Raw genomic sequence first — 21,494 nt, forward strand, 5'->3', positions numbered from 1 at the left:
AAGACAGACAATATGATTTAGATTACAAGTCCTATTACCCCCAACCATTGGCATTGCTGACTAGGGCTGGTGGAAGTTGTAATCCAAAACATCTGAAGGGCACCAGGTCAACAACTCTTGTAAAAAGATTGCCTATAATTTTCTTGTCCTGCCTGCAGCTTCCAGAGCCACCCAGCTGGCTGCTGTCACAAACTGAATCCCGAGTCCTGCTTGCTTTTGCTTTTGTGCTAAGTACTAAAGGCAGAGATGCTGCTGGTACAAATAAGATAGATCATGATTTAAAATTGCTTCATGCGTCCAGACAATGACCAAGTTAATATTAACACAATAGGGTGGATAAAGAGTGAAATCTGCTGGGAAGTTAAATATAAAGATTTTCAAGTGTTGTGTTGCCCCATATCCCTTGGCTCCTCTTTAGTTAAAGCAATTCTCTATAATTTGAGGTCAGCACATGTAAACAACTACCCTTACCTCCTGGGACAAGAACGGAATGACCTGGGCACATATGGCATTCAGCCTCTTGACAATTTCCGCCTATGGATGAGAAAGAAAAAGTTAGTGAGCGACAAGTTGCAAGCATATGATTGTGGTCACATATAAAAAGAAAGTGCATTTAAAGGGTGATTTGGACAAAGACAGCTCAGCTCTTTGGACTGACTCCAGATGTTATAATGGCATACTTTAAAGTTTGCACCTTAGCAGCTACAATAGCTTGCATGCTTGAGAAAAAAGAACCACCAGCGGTTTGAGGTATGTGGTATCTTCCACATTTGCAATAAAAATCCCCGTTCTGTTCAGAATGGGTGGGTAATCTGCAGTTTATGGGTCACATGCAAGCTCCTAATCCCCCAAACACCCACAGACTGTGTCATTAAATGCTGGTGGCAAAACCACTGACTTCCAGCTGCAGAAATTTTAGTGATTTTTCACATGAGCGTTTTAACCTTCAAAAGGCCTTAAGAAATCCTTTCTCCCTTTGAAACCCCTAATCAAACAGAACTGACTGAAAACACTTGATCCCATCCCTGATCATATTACTCTGTTTCCAGACACATCCTTGGAGTCTAAACAACTGGGGTGGGGGGTGGGAGTGTTTCTTTTCCCTAGTAAAAAAAAACAAAACAGTTACTTGCTACTGGTATATAGTAACAGTAGCTGAGGTTTTTTCCAATATTTACAGATCCCATAGGAGTCTAATTCTACTTGACCTCATACCTCCAGTCTTGAAAAGTAGGAACAAGGCTAACTTCAGGGGACTCTACTGTCTCAGAACAGAAAGCTTGGCCTTACTGTTAGATCAAGAACAGAGATTCATTATCCAAATTGTGAGTTGTGCAGAGTTGGTCAGGTGAGAGATGGGCAGCCATACAAATCAAATCAATAAATGTCTAGGGTAAGTAGCTAGAGGCCCACAGCCATATTCACCACCTATTTTCCATAGAGTCCAGAATTATTCTGATCATATTTTGTGGCATAATTTCTTGCTATTTTAAAGAGGAAAACTCCAGAAACTCCCAGCTCCAAACGCTTTGCAATGTTTTCTCACTACTCTCCCATCCAGTTATCAAAAACAAAACAAAACAAAACAAAGCCCTGAGATTTCATGTACTAAAAGGCTGTTCATCTCTGTTCCACTTTCTGTCTCTCTCTCTCCTTATTTTGAGTAATTTGGTTTTTTTAATTTTAAAAAAGCAACCAGATATTATCAAAAATTTATTCCCCAATATCAATGTTTGAAATCCTTATTTCACATAATGTCTTATATGCAAATGTATACTTTTTATATCCGTCTTATTCTCCCCAAGCCCTCTTGAAAGTTTTTCTTTTTCCTATTATTTTCTTTATGTTATGACACAGATGAGTTTCAACTTGGTGTAGTATAGTTTCTGCTCTGCGCAATATATTCTAGTTAAGTTTCTGCTGCTAGGTTTTTAACTGACTCCAAATATCCTGAAGAGATATGACTGTGTTCACTTTCCCTTTTCAATGTTATTTTTTACAGTCCCAACATCTTTCAATCATCTTCACTTTGGAAGTCAAATGTATGTAGGACCTTCCTTTGCTCTTTTCTTATTTATTAAATTTGATGGGTATGAGACTTATTTCCAAAATATTCAAAAACATGCTGACATTGAGTCCTGGCCAAGGTCAATCCTTCCCAGCTAGTTCTATTTAGCTTTTCTCAGAATCACAGCCATTTCAGCTATACAAGTTGTCCTCGACTTATAACCATTTGTTTAGTGACAGTCCCAGTGACCCTGAAAAAAAGTGACTTCTGACCGTTTTTCACACGACTGTTGCAGCATTCCCTGTGGTCATATGATCAAAATTCAGATGCTTGACAACTGACTCACAATTATGACGGTTGCAGTGTCCCGGAGTCATGTGATCCCCTTTTGCAATCTTCTGACAAGCAAAGTCAATGGGAATTCACTTACCAACCATGTTACTAACTTAACTGCAGTGATTCACTTAACAGCTTGTGGCAAGGAAGGTTGTAAAATGGGGCAAAACTCACTTAACAACTGCCTTGTTTAGCTAAGGAATTTTGGGGCTCAATAATAAATTGAGCCATTTATAATTTTCCTTCCGTTTAATATAAGTGGAACATGTCTTTACCCTATTTTTCATTTCCTGAAACATCTTTTCATCTGGATGCAGCCTAGCTCCTACTAATTTTCTTTTAGACTTCATTTAAGGAACTTCGCTTCCATCCCTTACATTCTTGAGTGTTAGAATAACCTCTTTTCTCTTCCCAACACATCTGAGATATCTCAACGTCACCTCTCTAGTGGAACTATCCATACAATAGGCCAATTTCACACACACACACACACAGAGAGAGAGAGAGAGAGAAAATGGTTATCACTGCTCATTGAACCTTTTTCACTTCTAGGATAGCACAGTAACCGTTTTTCCCATGTCATTGCTGCCAAAATGTACTTCGATCATTGACTGTAACCCATGTCTACCTTGCCTGCTAGATGGTGTAATACATACATATAACGTCTGCATCAATTCAGAAAACTATGACATTAATCATCTAAATGTCCAAATCACAAGCATCTATCTCATTAATAGTATATCAATCAAAGCAGCTTATAACAATTTTAAAAATGCAATTATGCTTTCAGTAAATTCATAAAAATAAAAAATAGTATCCACATGAATTATAGCATAAACAACATATTACCCAGATAATTCCAGATTAAAAACTGGGTAATCTTGATGTACTCCAGAAATGTCCTTAGAGAGAAGAAGCCAAACAAGCTTCCTTAGAGAATACTTCTCATAGCTTTGGAGCTATAGATAAGTCGTTCTCCTATGTACCAGAAATCTTCTGGCAATGGAAGATTTTCAAACAAGCCTCATCTGCTGATACAAGTAAATGGTCAGTTTCACAATAGGAGAAATAGTCCTACAAATAACCTGGCTGTGAGAGAAAATCTCTTCATTCCACAACAAATAAAGATCATTTCCTCTTCCTTCAATGTAGTGACCTTTTTTGAGAATGTGGTCTTTACTCAAGTCCTGAAAGAGGTGTGTATCAAACACTTTGTCTTTCTCTGTTCCTTTTGTTCAAGCTACTTCAGCTATCTCACTTTCAATCAGAAGCTCATTTTGCTGAGCACACATTAAGGTTTATTGGCATTATCTTTGGAACCATTTGTTCACCATGATCCGAGAATAAGAAGAAAAAGCACATCAGCTTTGATATTTTAAATCCAGTCATAACACAACCTCCCTCTCAAATTACACATCACCAGGATTTTGTCAATGCTGTTGCCTTATATTGCTCCACTGTCAGGAGAAAATAACCAGACCCACATGTGTAGAGTTCAAACTAGCTACTTTACTGCTCTCTGCCTATAATACAAGAATCTCCACAGACAGGCTGCTTTCACTTAGAAAAGATCAGATAAGGCTCAAAGGCATTAGGCAATAGGAGTCAGACCTTGGCCTTGTGTTTACATACTGGATTCAGTCTAGGCTAATTTCCTGCTTGAGCCCTCCTCCCAACTGGGACAGTTGCTCTCCAACTGCCACATTGCCATTTGATTGCTGTGTGAAAGCAATCATAATCCAACTGTAAGAAAAAAAATTCAAAGTACCTAATATTTATCATCCACTTAAAAAGTGTACAAATGTTGTAAATTTGAAAATTATAAAAATGTACAATGATTAAAATGATATTAGGAATGACATATAACAGCAAGGTGCAAGATACCCAGATAATAATCAGTCTCTCTCTCTCTCTCTCTCTCTCTCTCTCTCTCTCTCTCTCTCTCTCTCTCTCTCAAAAAAAAAATGGATACTAGATATCAAGATGAACATGCAAGTCCTGAATTGCTGCCAGGACCTGTAAGAAACCAAACTCCGTTAAACCACTTGGTACTTGATCCAGTCATGACAGACTGAGACACTGCTCAGGTGGTATTTCTATCCTTTCAGTCTGTAGTAGCATTTTCTTGAAGGGCCAGACATGCAATTTGAGTGGTCAAGAGTCAAACACCTTGGTATTTTTTGGAAGGTCAGGTTTGAAACATAGAGCTGGCCACAGTCATTGTATGCTTTAACTGCCTCATGTTTTGATAACTATGCTGTAATGTGTTCTACTGGTGAAAGTACTTTTGGATTCTGTCCAAAAAATACACTTAATACAAAACATAAGGCAGGTGTTGTAAAAACATTTTAAAAAAATACTAGAAAGCTAGGAGGAAAAACAAGAGATAAATGTATCTGCAAAAGATATAGCTCGAAAATATGAGGAGATGGGAATGAAAAAAAACCAACAAAGAGGTAGTCAGGATGCGAAACAAAAACAGTAACTTATTGTTTCTCAGAGTAGAGGCATGACATTACAAAGACAAAATAAGTTATGACCGAAACCTCATTGATTTCCTTGAGTCTACTTGTAGTGTAAGCAAATCTGTATTGAAGATAGAGGTATTTTTAAAAATTCTACACGGGCAATCTCAACCATAATATTTTATTGGGTGACTCTGGGCCAGGCACTCTTTCTCAATTAACTTATCTTACAGTGTAGTTGTGGTGGGATAAAAATGGGATGGAGGAAAACTATGAATGCTGTCAAGTTCCTTAAAATGTGTAATATAAATCCAATCATGAAAATAATGAGAATAACATAATTGCATTCATTACATTGGACAATAACATAAAAATCTATATACCTATACATTACCTATATACCTATACATATAATCTTTACAAAGAAATCTTTCATAAAGCACCAGTTACAGTAATCTAAAAACATTTAAGAAAGCTAAAAGAGAAAACAATATGAACAAATATCATGAAAATTAATATACCGGTTAGAGAGCGAAAATGACCATCTATTTCAAAATATTAATACTGAGCAAAAAGAAAAGAAAATATTCCTTTTATTTAGACAAATAAATAAATAAATAAATAAAAAGAATCCAAATGGTGGAAGAAAAATGTTCAATTTAGAAGCAACAGAACAGAAAACTAATGATTACAAGTAAGAATCAGTAGTTTTAAAATAAAAGCAAACTTAGTAGAACTAAATGAGATTTAGAATAGGAAAAATTTTAGAACTCAGTGATAGTACACAATTCAAGACAGAAAAACAATTTGCTTTAAAGATATACTGTGTGTGTGTTGTGTTTTGTGTTTTGTGTTTTGTGTGTGTGTGTGTGTGTGTGTGTATAAAATCAAATTTAAGGGCATAGGTAATCATTTTAGGAGGCAAAATAAAGAAATCATTCTAGGTAATTGGATAAAGAAAAGTGAATAACAAAACTTTAAGGATGGCAGAAAACTAAGGAACATCCATAAAGACTCAAATGACAGAAACAGCAAATGAAGAACAATATAGAGTTGTCATTAAGAAGAACATGAACAAAATCAGGGGTACAAGTACAAAGAATCAACCAGAAGAAAAAGCTTAACAATTGCAAAACTGACAAGAAAAGATTTTGCAAAATAAAATTGTCTATATAGAAAGAACCTAAGAAAAGAAATTAAGCTAAATTGTACTAAAAAATGTTGATGTGCACTCAAGACTTTTACCAAAAACATTGTGAGTGAGAAGCAACTATGAGGATTGTAAATCATTGCAGGAACAACAAATTATAGATTCAAAAACAAGGGACAAATAAAAGAGAAATAGGATTGCAAAAAAACCTCCATCCAGCCAATTAAGGAAATAAGCATATATAGACAGTCCTCAGGTTACAACGGCATCTGGGATTGGGATGGCTGTCCCTAAGTGATGCAATCATAAAGTCATATGACCACATTGCTTAGTGAAAATTCCAGTCCCATTTGCCTTTGCAACTGCAAGATGTTCAGGTTAATCAGGAAGTTGTGGGCGTCCCAGATAAAAAAAACAAAAACTGGAGTGTTGTATGGGATCAGAGGCTATGGATGTGGGGGGGGGGGAGATTGGTGGAGGTAGTGCATGAACTAGGTCACGGGTCGGCAACCCGCGGCTCCGGAGCCGCATGCGGCTCTTTGAGCCACCTCCTGCGGCTCCGGAGCCTTCTCCGCCATTTTCATAGAGAGAGAGACAGACAGAGACAGAGAGGCACTTGTGCTTCCCTTCTCTCTATCTCTCTCTCTCACACACACATGCAGATTTGCCCCTTGCTCCCGATTGGCCCTGCAGCCAGATGCCCTGCCCCCTGGTGGCCAGGAAGGGCCTTTCCGGGGCTGGCCCAGTCCGAGGTGCATGTGGCCAGAGAGCCGCGCGGGGAAGCCCCAGGATCGATGCTGGGAGCGGCCCAGCAGAGCCTCCGTTGAAAGGGCCAGCCCTCCCGCAAGCTGCGGCCCTAGTGGGCCAAGCAGGAGCAGACCCGGAGATGGAGGGTGAGTGGGGAGGAGGGAGGGGGCTTACCTGCACCAGGCGGAGGGGCAGCCGAGCCGGCCTCGTGTCTCCCCGGGCTGGGCAGCAGGCCTGGCGGGGCCAGCGGCCGGCAGGGGCATTGGTTCCTGCCCTTCCCCGGGCCAGGCGGTAGGCCCAGCGGGGGCAGCAGCCGGCGGGGGCATCAGTTCCTGCCCCTCCCCGGGCCGCTGAGCCAGCCTCGCGTCTTCCCGGGCTGGGCGGCAGTGGCGGCTGGCAGAGGCATTGGTTTTGGCCGTCCCCGGGCCGCTGAGCTGACCTCGCATCTTCCTGAGCTGGGCGGCAGGGGCATTGGTTTGTAGCCGTCCCCGGGCCGCTGAGCCGGCCTCGTGTCTCCCCGGGCGGCAGACGGCGGGGATATTGGTTTCTGGCCGTCCCCGGGGCGCTGAGCCTGCCTCGCGCCTCCCCGGGCTGGGCGGCAGTGGCGGCCGGCAGGGGCATTGGTTTTTGGCTGTCCCCGGGGCGCTGAGCCAGCCTCGCATCTTCCCGGGCCGTGCGGCAGGCGGCGGGGGCATTGGTTTGTAGCCGTCCCCAGGCCGCTGAGCAAGCCTCGCATCTTCCCGGGCTGGGCAGCAGTGGCGGCCGGCAGGGGCATTGGGTTTTGGCCGTCCCCGGGCCACTGAGCCAGCCTTGCATCTTCCCGGGCCGTGCGGCAGGCGGCGGGGGCATTGGTTTGTAGCCGTCCCCGGGCCGCTGAGCCAGCCTTGTTTTTTCCCGGGCCAGGCAGCAAGTGGCGGGGACATTTGTTTGTAGCCGTCCCCGGGGCGCTGAGCCTGCCTCGCGTCTCCCCGGGCTGGGCGGCAGTGGCGGCCGGCAGGGGCATTGGATTTTGGCCGTCCCCGGGGCGCTGAGCCTGCCTCGCGTCTCCCCGGGCTGGGCGGCAGTGGCGGCCGGCAGGGGCATTGGGTTTTGGCCATCCCCGGGGCGCTGAGCCTGCCTTGTGTTTCCCCAGGCCAGGCAGCAAGCCCGGCGGGCAGTGGGGGCATCGGTTCCTGCTCGTCCCCGGGCCGCTGAGCCGGTCAAATCAACGGACGTGGAGGTACTGCAGCTGGCTTTTTGATTCGCCGCAGACCTCCATTGACTTCCATGGGGATTCTTGGCAATGAATGGGGCTGATTGAAATCGCTTCAAGAAGCAAGCTGCAGAGACACAGAGAGCTGCAAATGATCTCCACAGGAGATGCAGCAAGGGCAGGAGACGAGAAAGAGTCCGCTATGTCTGTGCACAAGCCTCGAAAGCTTTCTTCCTCTCTCTGCCTTTCTTGCTGGCCCTCTGATGTAAGCATCTGCTGGGTTTCCTCAACCTCCCCCCCCCGTTTTATTTTAATCCTACCATCGCCTCCCTCTTTCGCAAAGTTGACATTCCTAGGACTCGTAGCTCGCTTCGCTCCTGGAGTCACTTGGCAAAGTTTGAAGGAGAGGCTGCCTGCTCCCACCTCCCACGGAGCAGAACTGCTGCTTCCTCACCTCCCAGCGAAAGAACCCCAGAGAGCTGGAAGGCGTCCTTTCTCCCACTTTCCGCTTCCCATCCTCCCTTTTCCAAGCACCCCTCCCAGAGCAAACCAGAAGCCTCAACTCCAGCCTCCTGCAGCAGGCTGAGATAGGCGAGCCCGAGCGACCGTCTTCTGCTGCCTCAGAACATTCACTGCAGCAGCTCTTTCTCCCCGTCGGCTTCCTCCTCCGCTCCCTGGGAACCTTCGTGCCAAAAGGCAGCAAGAAGAAAGTCCCAGAGAGGGAGAGCGCGGGGTGAGGGGAGAGCAGTCTTTTCCGAAGGGAAGAGAAGCCAGGACTGCAGAGCCGTTCATACCAGAGCTGGATGGGGGGCAGGGCAGGCGCACGTTTCGCCTTAAGCTCCTCTCTTCAATCAAGCCCTGTGTTCTGTGCGCGTGCGCGCGCGCACATTTTGCGGCTCCCAGGATTTTTTTTTTGTGAGGGAAATGGATCCAAGTGGCTCTTTCACTGTTGCAGGTTGCTGACCCCTGAACTAGGTGATGTCACGGAGGGCTTGTTGAGGCCACATACAAGACCAGGAAGGCCAGGGTGTAGATGACGTGGCAGGATCACAAGAAGACTGGAGAGTTTCAGTATAGACAAATAGTGGATAGATGGAAGATGGACCGTAATATGGCTTGCTTAAAGAAGATGAAAACCTTTTTAAACAAGTAAAAGATCAAAGGCAAACTCATATTAAGAGAATTTATGGGGTTCTAGTAGAACTGAATTCAGAATCAGAACTAATTAAAGAATGTATGATTAAATGGGCACAAAATTTTGGTGAACCAGTTCTACTGGATACCTGGGAAACTATCTGGGTGAGGAATGTTAAATTCACACAAGCCCAGAACTTAAGGGAGAATTTCTATAAAATGTTTTATAGATGGCACCTTGATCCACAAAAAATGTCTCGTATGTATCCTGACTTACAGCCTAAATGTTGGAGATGTGGTTGTTTGGATGCTACTTATTATCATATTTGGTGGTCGTGTAAAAATATAAAAGCCTTTTGGATTAAGATATGGTGGAATATTCAAAGAATTTTTAGAAAGAGGGTAAAATTTACCCCACAATTGTTTTTGTTAGGTATTGTTACTGATTGTGACGCTAAGGAGGTTATATTGATGTTAAATTTGATTACAGCCGCAAGGCTGTTAGTAGGGCAATATTGGAAGAAGGAATCCTTGCCTACCTTGCAAGAGTGGTTTTTTAAAGTTTCTTATTTGGCGGAAATGGCAAAGATTTCGGCTTTCTTAAAGGAGCAATCGCAAGAGAAATTCTTTGCGGTATGGGAAAAATGGCTAAATTTTATACAATATAAATTGGATATAAAAAATATCATTTAGTTTTTCAATAACTTATATATAAATTTTAATATTTTATAGATTGTACTTTTTCCATATCTCTTTTCTTCTTTCTCTTTTTTTCTTACTTTTTTCTCTTTCAAGTACTTTTTCTTTTTAATATTTATGCTTTTTTCTTATATATATATTATTGTTAATTACTTTACAAGTTGTTTATGTAATGTATTTAGATATACTTATGATTTATATTTTTTCAATTTTTTTTTTAAGATTCTTAAAAATTTTAACTAAGCCTATACTCAGCTCTGGGAAGGTTGGGGGGGGATGGAGAGGGAGGGTTGGGGTGGGTGGGTTAGGGTTGTTTTTTGTTTTTTGTCTTTTTTTTTCTTCTTTCTTATTTGTAAAAACTTTAAAATTTTCAATAAAAAAAAAAGAAGACTGGAGGAAAATACCACATTGACTTGTGGTTTCCCGTGTGGCTTCTGCATTAACTTTACATGACAGAAACTGGCAGGTCACAAATAGTGATCATGTGACCATGGGACACTGCAACCACTGTAAATGTAAGCACCAAACTGCTATTATGTGACCACAGAGGTACTGTGACCAAGAGAATTTTGAGGTCTGGTCGTAGGTGCCACATATTCAGGGGCTATCACAAGTTCAAACAGTCATCGAATGAATGGTTGGTAAGTGAGTACTACTACACCTAAAGACTTATTACAAGACAGAAGCAGAACTGTCAGAAATAAGAAACTAATTTCAGATAATTCTAGGAATGAAAAGATTTTTGAAGTTTTATTAGTAGATGAATGACGCTAAATCTATTTTCTTTTCTTGCACTATACCCATTCCAAGAAACGTCGGTTGCTACAGAGCTACAGACTCTCAGCAGAACCAAGAGTCAGATAATCTTCATCTACTTCAGAGAATGGTCAAAATGGAGAAGAAAGTGAAGGCACATCTGGTGAAAAATATTCTCCGGGACCCCTAGTGAATTGCTGCCATTGAGAAAAGAATTTCAGATTGGACTGAATAGTGGAGTTCAATATACAAGGCTAGGAACAGATAACGGTATAATTCAAAACGTAAATTTCAAATTGCTTTCAGAAAGATACCCAGGTACCATCTACTATAAACTTGTCAAGAACTTCAGTTTTCTACTAGTACATTACTATTTTTAATTGATTGGAAAGGATTTGAAGTCTTTCACTTTCATAAGATTGCATACCAAGAACAAGGGGTTGCTGCAAAAGGAGGAAATCAAAATTGCGCAAGTTAAGTGCATCTTGGTCATGATTCTGCATGAAAGAACATTCTGCCCCCAAAAGTAATTGCAAACTGACCCAAAGTGGAAGGCAATTTGAAAACATACCTTTAGAGGTAAGTCTGTGTTCCTCGTCCTATTTAAGTCAAATACAGAGGAAAGTTTACAAAGCGAAAGGCTAGTTTTTATTTCCTGTAAACTACCTTAAAAGACTTTGCTCTCATTTCTGACAGACTAAACAGGTCCTTTCAGCAATACTTTATACTCCACAAATATCTGGTGGCTTTCTGAGAAAAATATCTTAAAGGATATGGGAATTCTGCTGAAGTAGGATGAGAGAGAGAGGTGACCATTGTGCAGCAACTCCATTTTCTTCTTTCATAACTTTTAAAGAAATATTTACATCAGTGGAAACATTCAGTTTCATAGCCTGCTTAAGAAAGTTCTGAGTCTTGAATAATAATCTTTATTGGTATATAAAATTCATTCATTCATTCATTCCTCACATTTATCTGGATCCTCATCTCACAACAGGACTCAGGTCAGCATACAATAAAAAAATAACTATAAAAAAACAAACATGAAAACATTTCATAATAAAAAGCATCATATTGTTTAAAAAAAACTAAGAGACAATCTTTGAAGTTAATATCAGTGTAGTATCTTAATAAGTCTCCAATTACAAAACACATGGAACTATGAAAAGTATAAAGTATAGTATAAAAAGTATAAACTATAAAATGTACAGTAACGGAGAATATGCTTCCCCCTCCTTTTTTTAGAATTCTAGATTATTTCATTGTTTTAACAAGATAGAAAGTGTCATTTATATATTGGCATATGAAAGTGTATGATTTGGCATTTTTTTAAAAAAAATTTTTTCTCTTGGCAATGTTTTATAAGGTGCCCTATATAAAGTAATCCGACTTATTTTTAATTAGAAGTAAGCCTCATTCCTACCATTATAACAGAGCTTATTTTCAGTAATTCCCAGTGAAATGCCTACATTTCTACTCAAAAGTTTTGCTGAGTTCAGCCGGACTTTCTCAGGTAAACTGATTGTAGCTTTGGTTTTCTATTTCTTTAAGAAAGCATTTGTTTTGCAGAAGCAAAGCTAGGAAGATACCTAATGCTAGAGAAAGAGAGGGGGAAAAGTGGCATCTTATGTAATTTAAGCAGTTGTGTAATGTAAAAAAATCTGAAAGAAAAACATATAAAAAATCCATGGGGAAGAGACATCCATATAGAGGCAATGACTTACGACATCAGCTAAAGTTTTAATAAGATCTTAGCTATCTTGCTACAAAAATATTCTAGAAGTTGGAAATAAATCCCACCAATGATGCACTTGCCAAAAAGAAAGCTGATTGCTCAAGCCAAATTTTTATTATGTAGCACCATTAAAAACATATTAAAGCTTAGCAGCATAGCTGCCTATTAGTTTAAAATTTGATAATGCATGGAATTATCTTCTAGTGTTATATATGACTTCATTCTGCATAGTTTCAAAGCCTAATCTTAAAAGGGGGGAATTATAATGCAAAACTAAAAGCACTGGAGAGAGGCAACTTCTTTTTTAAAAAAAAAAACCAATGAAAGAAAAAATTATATTTATATATATATATATATATACATCTTCTCTGGTCCCAGTCAAAAAAGAGGAACCAACATCTTCCCTGGTCCAACACCTTAAAGCCACAGGACATGAAATTGACTTTAAAAATACCAGAACTATTGCCAAAACTGAACATTTTAATAACAGAATAATCAGAGAAGCCATCGAGATAGAAAAACGCCCACAGAGCATGAACAAATGAGATGATACCTCCCGCTTATCAGCCATTTGGAAACCCACCCTTATTGACAAACGACTCCCTAACACAAAGAATGACACCAGATCCACACTCACTAAAACCACACAGGATGTCACCACCACACATCCACGCAAAAAGCAAAACCAAAGCCACACCGATGATGAGGCATGACCACAAACCAGAAGCCAGACCACACTGCATCATTAGCCACTTTAAACCCCTCCAATCCATACATGAAGCAAACTGACATCCACCATGAAGATGAGGCATGACCACGAACGCGAAGCCAAAAAATAGCAAGGCAGCCCACCATCTTAAATCCCCCTGCAACTCAGACTAACCTGAGCACAACAAAGCCCCCACCCAAACAGAACACTCCCCCATCCAATCAGAGCACAGCCAACCCCCCCAGCCAATCAGAGCACAGCCAAACCCCTAACCAATCAGAACACACCTCCACCCAATCAGAACACAGCCAAGCTCCCACCCAATCAGTTCATACCCCCACTGGCAGTTAAAAGGAAGAAACAGCTAAGACCATACATTGCTCCTCGAAGCACGAAGCTGAAAACACCAGCCTGAAGATGACGAATGGGACTTTGTTGAAACGTTGCCAAGACACTTCCAATTTTACGTGGGAGAAAACCCAAATAACCAAAGACCTTTCTATATATATACAGACACACACACACACACACACACACACACACATAGAGGAAGTTTTTCAGACAGACCGGACTGATTGGTTACACCTTGACATTTTTAACTGCTATACTGCAGTTATACTTTTTACAATCTCTTTTGCCTGGCAGCCCCCCAACTAGGGGAAAAGAAATTTGTCAGAAAAAGAAATTTGGATATATATGTATATATATATATATACACACACACACACAAACGCACACAGTGTTTTTTTGTAAAAAAAAAAAGTGCAGGAACTCACATGTCATACAACCTGCCTTGCCTACCCTACAAGTTTCCATCCAAAAAAGGTGCCGGAACTCTGTTCTGGGCATTCTATGACAAAAAAAGCCCTGTGTATGTGTGTGTGTGTGTGTGTGTGTGTGTGTGTGTGTGTGTGTGTGTGTGTATACATACATACATATACATATACACATGTATGTATGTATGCGCCTCTTCTCTCGTGTTTACAGTGTTGCCTGATTTTTCTCCTTAGGCCATCTCTTCTTTAATCCTGGTTAACACAGAAGAAACAATATTAAAACCATTACTCAATTATTCATTCTCCCCTTCAAATTGCCACAGTCAGGAGAGTCACTGTAAAATTGGTCTTCAGCACCTTCTTCCTCAGACCCTTCCTGCACTTTCTCGCTCCACATTCATTTTCTTCTTCATTGCTACTGCCATTTCCCCCTTCCTCTATTTAAAAGGACTCCAGTTCTCTGTGACCACCTCCCCCCAGACAGCAGTGATTTAACTACTAAAGCCAAAACTTTGCACCAAACTATGCCACAACAGTGTGGCCATTTACTAGATTGACATTCTCTGACACAGAAATTGGGGTCCGAAGCAGTGTAGAGCCAGTTTGGTCTAGTTAGTAGTTAAGGTACCAGACTAGAAAATGGGAGGCTATGAGTTCAAAAATGATAAATGCAGTTTATAAATAAATAAGTAAACAAACCTTAGTAACTTTAAGATGCGTGGACTTCAACTCCCTGAATTCCCCACGCTGGCTGTGGCATTCTGAGTGCTGAAGTCTACATTACTTAAAAGTTACTGGGGTTGAGGAAATGGTCTAAAGTATGGGATATGGAACCTAAACTAAAGCTATGTATGGGATCTGGTAACTAAAAAGAATCAGTGAGGTTTCTGGGTGATGATAAGACTTCTTACAGTCACCTACTTTCAGATGAAAAGCCTAGAGAAAGCTAAGTAGTGAGGGCATTTTATAAATATTTTAATAAGGCAATCAAGTTGTGGATTCCGATGCAGTCTCCCTGCATGAATAGCACCTTTCACAATTTCTACCCAATGCTCTCTTTACAGTAGATGTAAAGAGTGTATTGTGGCCCCATCTTGAACCATTTTAGTTAATCCTTTTTAGGAGTACAGAGTTTGCAAAGGAGCACCCCACTGTGTGGGTTTTGACTTACAAATCTCTGGATCTAATTCTAAGAAATGTTAAGAGGGTCTGCATTTACATATGAGAATATCTTTCATCAGCATGCATTGTTAACTGAAAAGAAAGCTTTTACCTAGGAAACCTTGGGAAACAAAATACTTTATATTTATAATACAATAGACTAATGGAGCTACTGTTCTGGAATTTGGCTCTAAATTGGAAGCATGCTGAGGGAAGGTCTAAAATGATGGTGTAGAAAAAGCAGGGGAAGATTTTTTTAACACACACACACACACTTTCTCTCATAATCCAATGAAGGTGCATGGCAGGCAGTTCAGAACAGTCCAAAAGGGTGAAGTTTGCTGCCTGAAGAAAAAGCAATGGCCCTCAGTTAGATGTGCTTTAACGTGAGCTAGGTCCATGGCAAATAAGGTTACCAATTGCTGTTCTTCATAAGGACTGTAAGTAAGATGCACCGGAGGCATTTTGCTTCTGAACAGATGTTGTGGGGAAAATATACCTGTCAGCATGTTTTTGAGATTTTCTACTGTTGCTGATAGGTGTTTGGTGAGACACTGCAGAAACAGAATGATGGATTCACAGGCTTTCAATATGATCTAACATTACTCTTTTTATTTCAGTTCCAATTTCAGACAGAACTTCCTAATTATCAAAGTCCACATTTTCTACTGATCGATGATGCTAAAATCAAAAGACTACAGGTAGTTCTCGACTCAGGGTCACAACTGAACCCAAAATTTCTGTTGCTGAGCATGACAGTTGTTAAGGGAGTTTTGCCCCATTTTATGACTTTTTGCCACGGTTGTTAAGTGAATCACTGCAGTTATTAAGTAAATTGTGTGGTTGTTAAGCAAATCTGCCTTCCCTCAGGGGCTTTGTCAGAATCTGGCTGGGAAGGTTATAAATGATGATCACATGATCCTGGTACAATGCAACTGCCATAAATATATGCCAGGGGCCAAGCATTCAAAATTTTGATCACACGACATGGGAATGTTGCAATGGTTGCAGGTGTGAAAATGGGTCATAGGTGATGTTTTTCAGTGCTATTTTACCTTTGAATGGTCACTAAATGAATGGTTGTTAAGTTGAGGATTACCTGCAAATGCATTCATGCTCTCAAGTATTTAAAGAATAGGTAATATTCATAAGAAGAAATATGAAGGCAACTAAACAAAGAGTACATGTGAAAGAGAAACTGAACGAAATTGAAGAAATATAAAAATTAAAATGTATAGATTTAATTGCACGAAGGCTGAATGGGATGGTTGTAGGAAGAAGCCTTTGCCCCAATATAAACTGTTTATAAATCGCAAGGAATGGCAGTTTACATGGCCTCAGACTGATGTTAACTGCTCCAAATGCCTGTGCATCCTGGCTCTCGGCCAATAGCCAACTGATTATATGTAGCCAATATGTACACGTATGTTTACAATGGCATAAAGTTTTAATCCTGTGTGAAAGGAAGCTGTGCTTGATGAGCCAACCATCACAATTGTCTGAAGTGACCCTGATATAAGGTTCATCACAGAGCTATTTAATTTGGAACTTCAACATCCTTGTTTTTATTTACTCAAGTGGGTTAGGCCGGAGTGCCATAGGCCAACGTACACCTGTTGGTCAAGGTTGTGGTTTATCAGCACGCAAGCTTGTGTACACAATAGAGTCCAAATGTTTTGACAGAATTCATTCAGGCATTTTAAAAAAGTTGCATCCAGTAATAGTAAAACAGAAAGCAATCTGTGAAACTCTCTTCTACTATGAACCTAATGTAAAAGATCTTGCTCTAGTATATCACCCCCACCCCCAACCTTTTCTTCTGAAGGAGACCAAGTCATTTACTGCATACTTGGGCAATCCAGATTAAATCTACAATTTACCTCTTTGTAACATTGTGCCAATTGTTGCAGTGAATTCATGCTTATTCTGGACTCTTCGTTCTATTCCCCTCTTACTGCTTTTAGGTTATTTTCAGATCACATCTTGTTTCTCCAATTCTTACATCTGCCTGTTCTGCAATTATGCTTTTGTTTGCAGAGTCAGATATTCCAAACTGAAGCAGAGGCATAAAATTGTTTGTCATTAATCATAATATTCTTTCCCCCTTCCGTTTCTAATACTCTACAGACTTTTTATCCCTTGATCATATGCAACATATTGATGAAAGTTAGCCCAGAAGGAAATATTAAAAAGGGCAGAAAAATATATTTTTCCTCAAAAGGACTTTTTAAAACCAAACTTGGCCCCAAATCTATCTCTCTGCCCCAAGCAAGACTTTAGCCCTATACAAATGCAAATGTAAAACCATCAGAAAGTTGGAGCTAGAGCAATCAAGAAGACAAAAGAGAAGATCTGCATACCCCACCCAAACTCTAGGAGTCAGCCCCATCACCTGGGAAGCAGGATATGATAATAGAATTAAACCACAGATATCAAGGCCTAGACAAACACTCAGAAACAGCCTCAAGGTTCATGCCACAGGAACAGGAAACTATTCCAAACAAGGCTAGAGGGGGTATAAAAGCCTACTGCCCCATGTGCTCTTTCTCTTTGCCTCCCTTCTCTCTCCTCTGCACTTTCCTGAAGAACCATCTTTCTGCAATAAACTGTAACCTTCTTCCCAAAGCAGTCACCATGTTTGCTTATTTATTCCCGGCTTGGATGAACCAGGATGAAGACCTTACTTCTAACAATTTGGCACCCCAGATGGGACTCCAAGCTAACCTCTCCAATGGACTGAGACTGGTAAGCCCCATCTTGCCGGCAGCAGACCCCCTTGTGTCTGTGGATGGGTTTCCCAGGCCTTGCCCATGTGGAGCTAGGGTAGTAAAGGGAGTTTTGAGAGTTTGAGCTCAAGGGCTGCTTTGGAAAGAAGGTGAAGGTGAGTACCTCTAAATTTTAAGTTTAAAGCCCAGGGGAACAAAGAAAATGTGTATATTTCTGTTTGTGTGAGTGAGAAGACTTTTTTTTCCCAATCACAGTTGGATTTTGCTGCTTCTGGTCTTTCCTAGCCGCAGAAAGGATCTGTTTAATTGGCAGAACCTGGAAAGCATGGGGGTTGGCCAGAGCACAGAACCTTTTGTTAGGGAAAAGGGAGAGGCTGTGTGAAAATGAAATGGAATGAGTGAATGAAAGAATTGGATTTGGGCAACTAGCTGGTAAGGCCCTGTAAGCAAAGCAAAGTTAGGAAATTAAGCCTCAGGAAGGGAGCGGCCACTTACCTCCGAGAGCAAGTGGAGGTGCCCACGGACATTAGAGGCGTCCGTAAACAGTGGTGTGAAGCCGGCCGGTCGAAGAGTAGCCAGTACCTTCTAACGAGGAAACCAGAAGTGTCTCTGCAGACCCCTTTTTGGTCTGAAAACGTGGCAGGATCCCTCAGAGGAGCTGTCCCACGAACTCTGTGAGGGATCCAGAGTGCTCCGTGAGTCCCATTTTTACCGGACTCACAAAGAATCGTGGTGGAAGAAAGAAGTCTCAAAAGGAGGCTTTGACTGTGTAGTGCCCTTTAGCGTCAAGGGAAAATCTCGTCATAAAGAATGGGAGATTCCAATTCAAGGGCTGAGGTAGGTTTCCCAGTTGAAAGCTTGCTCGTAGCCTGGGACAGGAATCAGCTTCCTGTCCAGGCCGGAATGGAAAAGAGGTAGGTAAAGAAACTATATGAAAAAAAAGAAAAATAGATTTCGACTGTGTTAGGAAAGAAGTCCGACTGTGTAGTGTATGAAAGAAAAATAGACTTTGCTTAGGGCTTTGCTGGGAAACCAATTTGGCTAAATAAAGGTACTTAAAAGGGAAAATAAGAAATAGTGATTCTCTCTCTCTCTCTCTCCTCTATGCAACCACGTGGTATGTTTAAAATATGTGCCTTCCCTAACTTGTGTTATCTGAAATTTATGATGGGAATGACTAGGATGTGTAAAACTAAGACTTCTGTTCTCTTGTCTTTGTGTATATATGTTTGTCAAAGTCTGTGCGTGAGAGGTAAATGTGACTGTTAACTGTTTCAAATCCAAAGGAAAAAGAATTTTAAATTCTGCTAGAAATTCTGCTTAAAATAAGCCACAAAAAGGAAATACCTCACTCTGTTTGTCTGGCCAACAAACAGAGTGAAGAAAAAAGTTGTGTTTGTTTGTTTGTTTGTTTTCCTCTTTCTCTCTGTGTACGCTCAAGAACAGCCTTAAGTTACCAGGAGGGATTGTTTTAAGTTTATCTGTTGGAAAAGTTTCACTTGCATTCACTGTATGTGTTTTATCTATCTTTTTCCTGAAAAATGTGTGTCTATCTACAAGAGCCTTTTGAAACTCAAGTCTGCTTGTGTGGGGAAATAATTTTTTAAAGTTACTTTTCATATCCTAAAACTTACTGGTGAAACTACTATGAAACTTTTCTGAAACAAATAAGCATTTTCTAATCTCTAAAATAATGTGGTCTATTTTAGAATAAATGTTCTCCTACCCTTGGCAAGTTGCACATCTTAAAATATTAGGCTTTTAAAATTATTTGAAGTTTTCAGCATTTTCAAACTGCCTGCAAGCTACCCCCCTTCCAATTCTTTTCCTGCCCTTTGTTCTCCATACCTTTTGTCTGCCTCTCCTGGGAGAGTCCATCCAGAAAGCGGGGGGGGGGGAGACCTTGTTCTTGTATCTTTCAGCCCTGAAACTCTCTCCCAAGCCTTTGGAAGCAGAACACACAGACCCAGATGCTGCCTCCATCCATTTGAGCCATGGAATTGAGTTTTGAATCCAGCCATCCACTAAAAAGCCACCATGCAATATGAGTGGGGAACATCTTCCCAAGTCCTACCATTTATCCAGATGCCTGTGAGAGCTGCAGAAGGAAGGTGGTGCCATGTGAAGCCTCAGAAGAGAAAATTAGACTGTGGGGGGAGGGTGGAAACTCATTGTAAACTTTTCTTTCTTGCCCCATTTGTATTGTAACAAGCCAGTGAATGTATTAGTGGAGAGATGGCATTTAGGAATAAGTGGTAGAACAAGTACTGAACACCTTGGACTTCTATCTGGTGGGAGGGAAAACTTTTCCAGAATGTTTGTACTGCCTGTTTTGTAGAGATAGCTGCATATGCACACATACACCATTCAGAGTCTATCCCCTCCACCTACCTTTAGTAAAGTTCCTCAGGCTGATTTTTGCTCTATTGCACCAAAGCTTTGTGGGACCAACTTCCAACAGATTCCAAGGGGGAGGGAACCAAGCCCCCTCAGGTAATTTGCAATTTATATGCCCTGACTAAGGAAGCAACAGGAAAAATCCCAAACTTCAGCCCTGAATATCCTGTACTGTTGGGCTCAGATTGGGATTCCTAGAGCTCATTATGTGCAATTTAAAGACAATTTAATAGCCTGGCAATTGGGCATTACAAACCTGGATGCACTGAATTAAGAGCTAAGGCAGGAAACAACCCTTGAAATTGGGCAGCCAGTGGTCATGTACTAAGGAGAACCATGGCTGTGAAGAATTTTGGGAGGTATGCAAACCTGACTGGAAGTTAAAGGTGATATCCAACATTTGAAAATGATTGGCACAGAATATTGGACACTATAAATTTATTTTCCACCTAACAAAATTTTGCCCTGACTTTTAGAACTATATGGGTGCAAGCTCCCCTTTTGGGAGCCACTAAAGGGATCTTTTTCTGCTGCCTCCATTAATGTCTTATTATTATTATTTTGCTTAACAGTTTAAAAGCTTGTCTACTAAGTTTCCCTGACCAGATCAATTTTAATGTTGTGCCAATAAGTGTGTCATAAATACACACTTAAGGCACAAAGCGGGGGATTGATGAAAGTTAGCCCAGAAGGAAATATTAAAAAGGGCAGAAAAATATATTTTTCCTCAAAAGGACTTTTTAAAACCAAACTTGGCCCCAAATCTATCTCTCTGCCCCAAGCAAGACTTTAGCCCTATACAAATGCAAATGTAAAACCATCAGAAAGTTGGAGCTAGAGCAATCAAGAAGACAAAAGAGAAGATCTGCATACCCCACCCAAACTCTAGGAGTCATTAGCCCCATCACCTGGGAAGCAGGATATGATAATAGAATTAAACCACAGATATCAAGGCCTAGACAAACACTCAGAAACAGCCTCAAGGTTCATGCCACAGGAACAGGAAACTATTCCAAACAAGGCTAGAGGGAGTATAAAAGCCTACTGCCCCATGTGCTCTTTCTCTTTGCCTCCCTTCTCTCTCCTCTGCACTTTCCTGAAGAACCATCTTTCTGCAATAAACTGTAATCTTCTTCCCAAAGCAGTCACCATGTTTGCTTATTTATTCCCGGCTTGGATGAACCAGGATGAAGACCTTACTTCTAACAATATTGAAAAGATATTCAATCCTGTAAAAATCAGAATATCTGAACATGTAAAGAAGTCTTGGAACAATTTCCAGTTTGAGGAAATTTAGGTCACATATATATTAGTGGATCAAAAGAAGATGGAATATTATTTAATTAGAGTGTTATCTACTATGCAGGGAGTGATGTTAATATGAAATATTATCTAGACCATCTTTTATTATTTTGAAGAAAAATATATTTCCAGCCCTGTGACTTGTATGATCGGGGGTGGGTGGGTTGTGTGCTTTTTTGTTTTAGAAAAAAATATTTTTAA

At 40.8% G+C, this 21,494-nt stretch overlaps 1 protein-coding gene across 9 annotated transcripts in view; it reads right to left on the reverse strand.

Annotated features, from left to right (window-relative positions):
- Window positions 1-21,494, reverse strand: part of LOC120315955 (transducin-like enhancer protein 4) — a 179,865-nt gene that overhangs the window by 117,324 nt on the left and 41,047 nt on the right. For all 9 annotated transcript variants that reach the window (XM_039361061.1, XM_039361089.1, XM_039361081.1 and 6 more), the window contains one exon: window positions 472-534. In XM_039361061.1, the coding sequence (XP_039216995.1) occupies window positions 472-534 (63 nt within the window). The remainder of the gene's footprint in view (window positions 1-471; window positions 535-21,494) is intronic.

Source organism: Crotalus tigris, unplaced genomic scaffold, assembly GCF_016545835.1.
Source record: "Crotalus tigris isolate CLP2741 ecotype Arizona unplaced genomic scaffold, ASM1654583v1 scf7180000017585.4430047, whole genome shotgun sequence".
NCBI classification, from domain to species: Eukaryota; Metazoa; Chordata; class Lepidosauria; order Squamata; family Viperidae; genus Crotalus; species Crotalus tigris.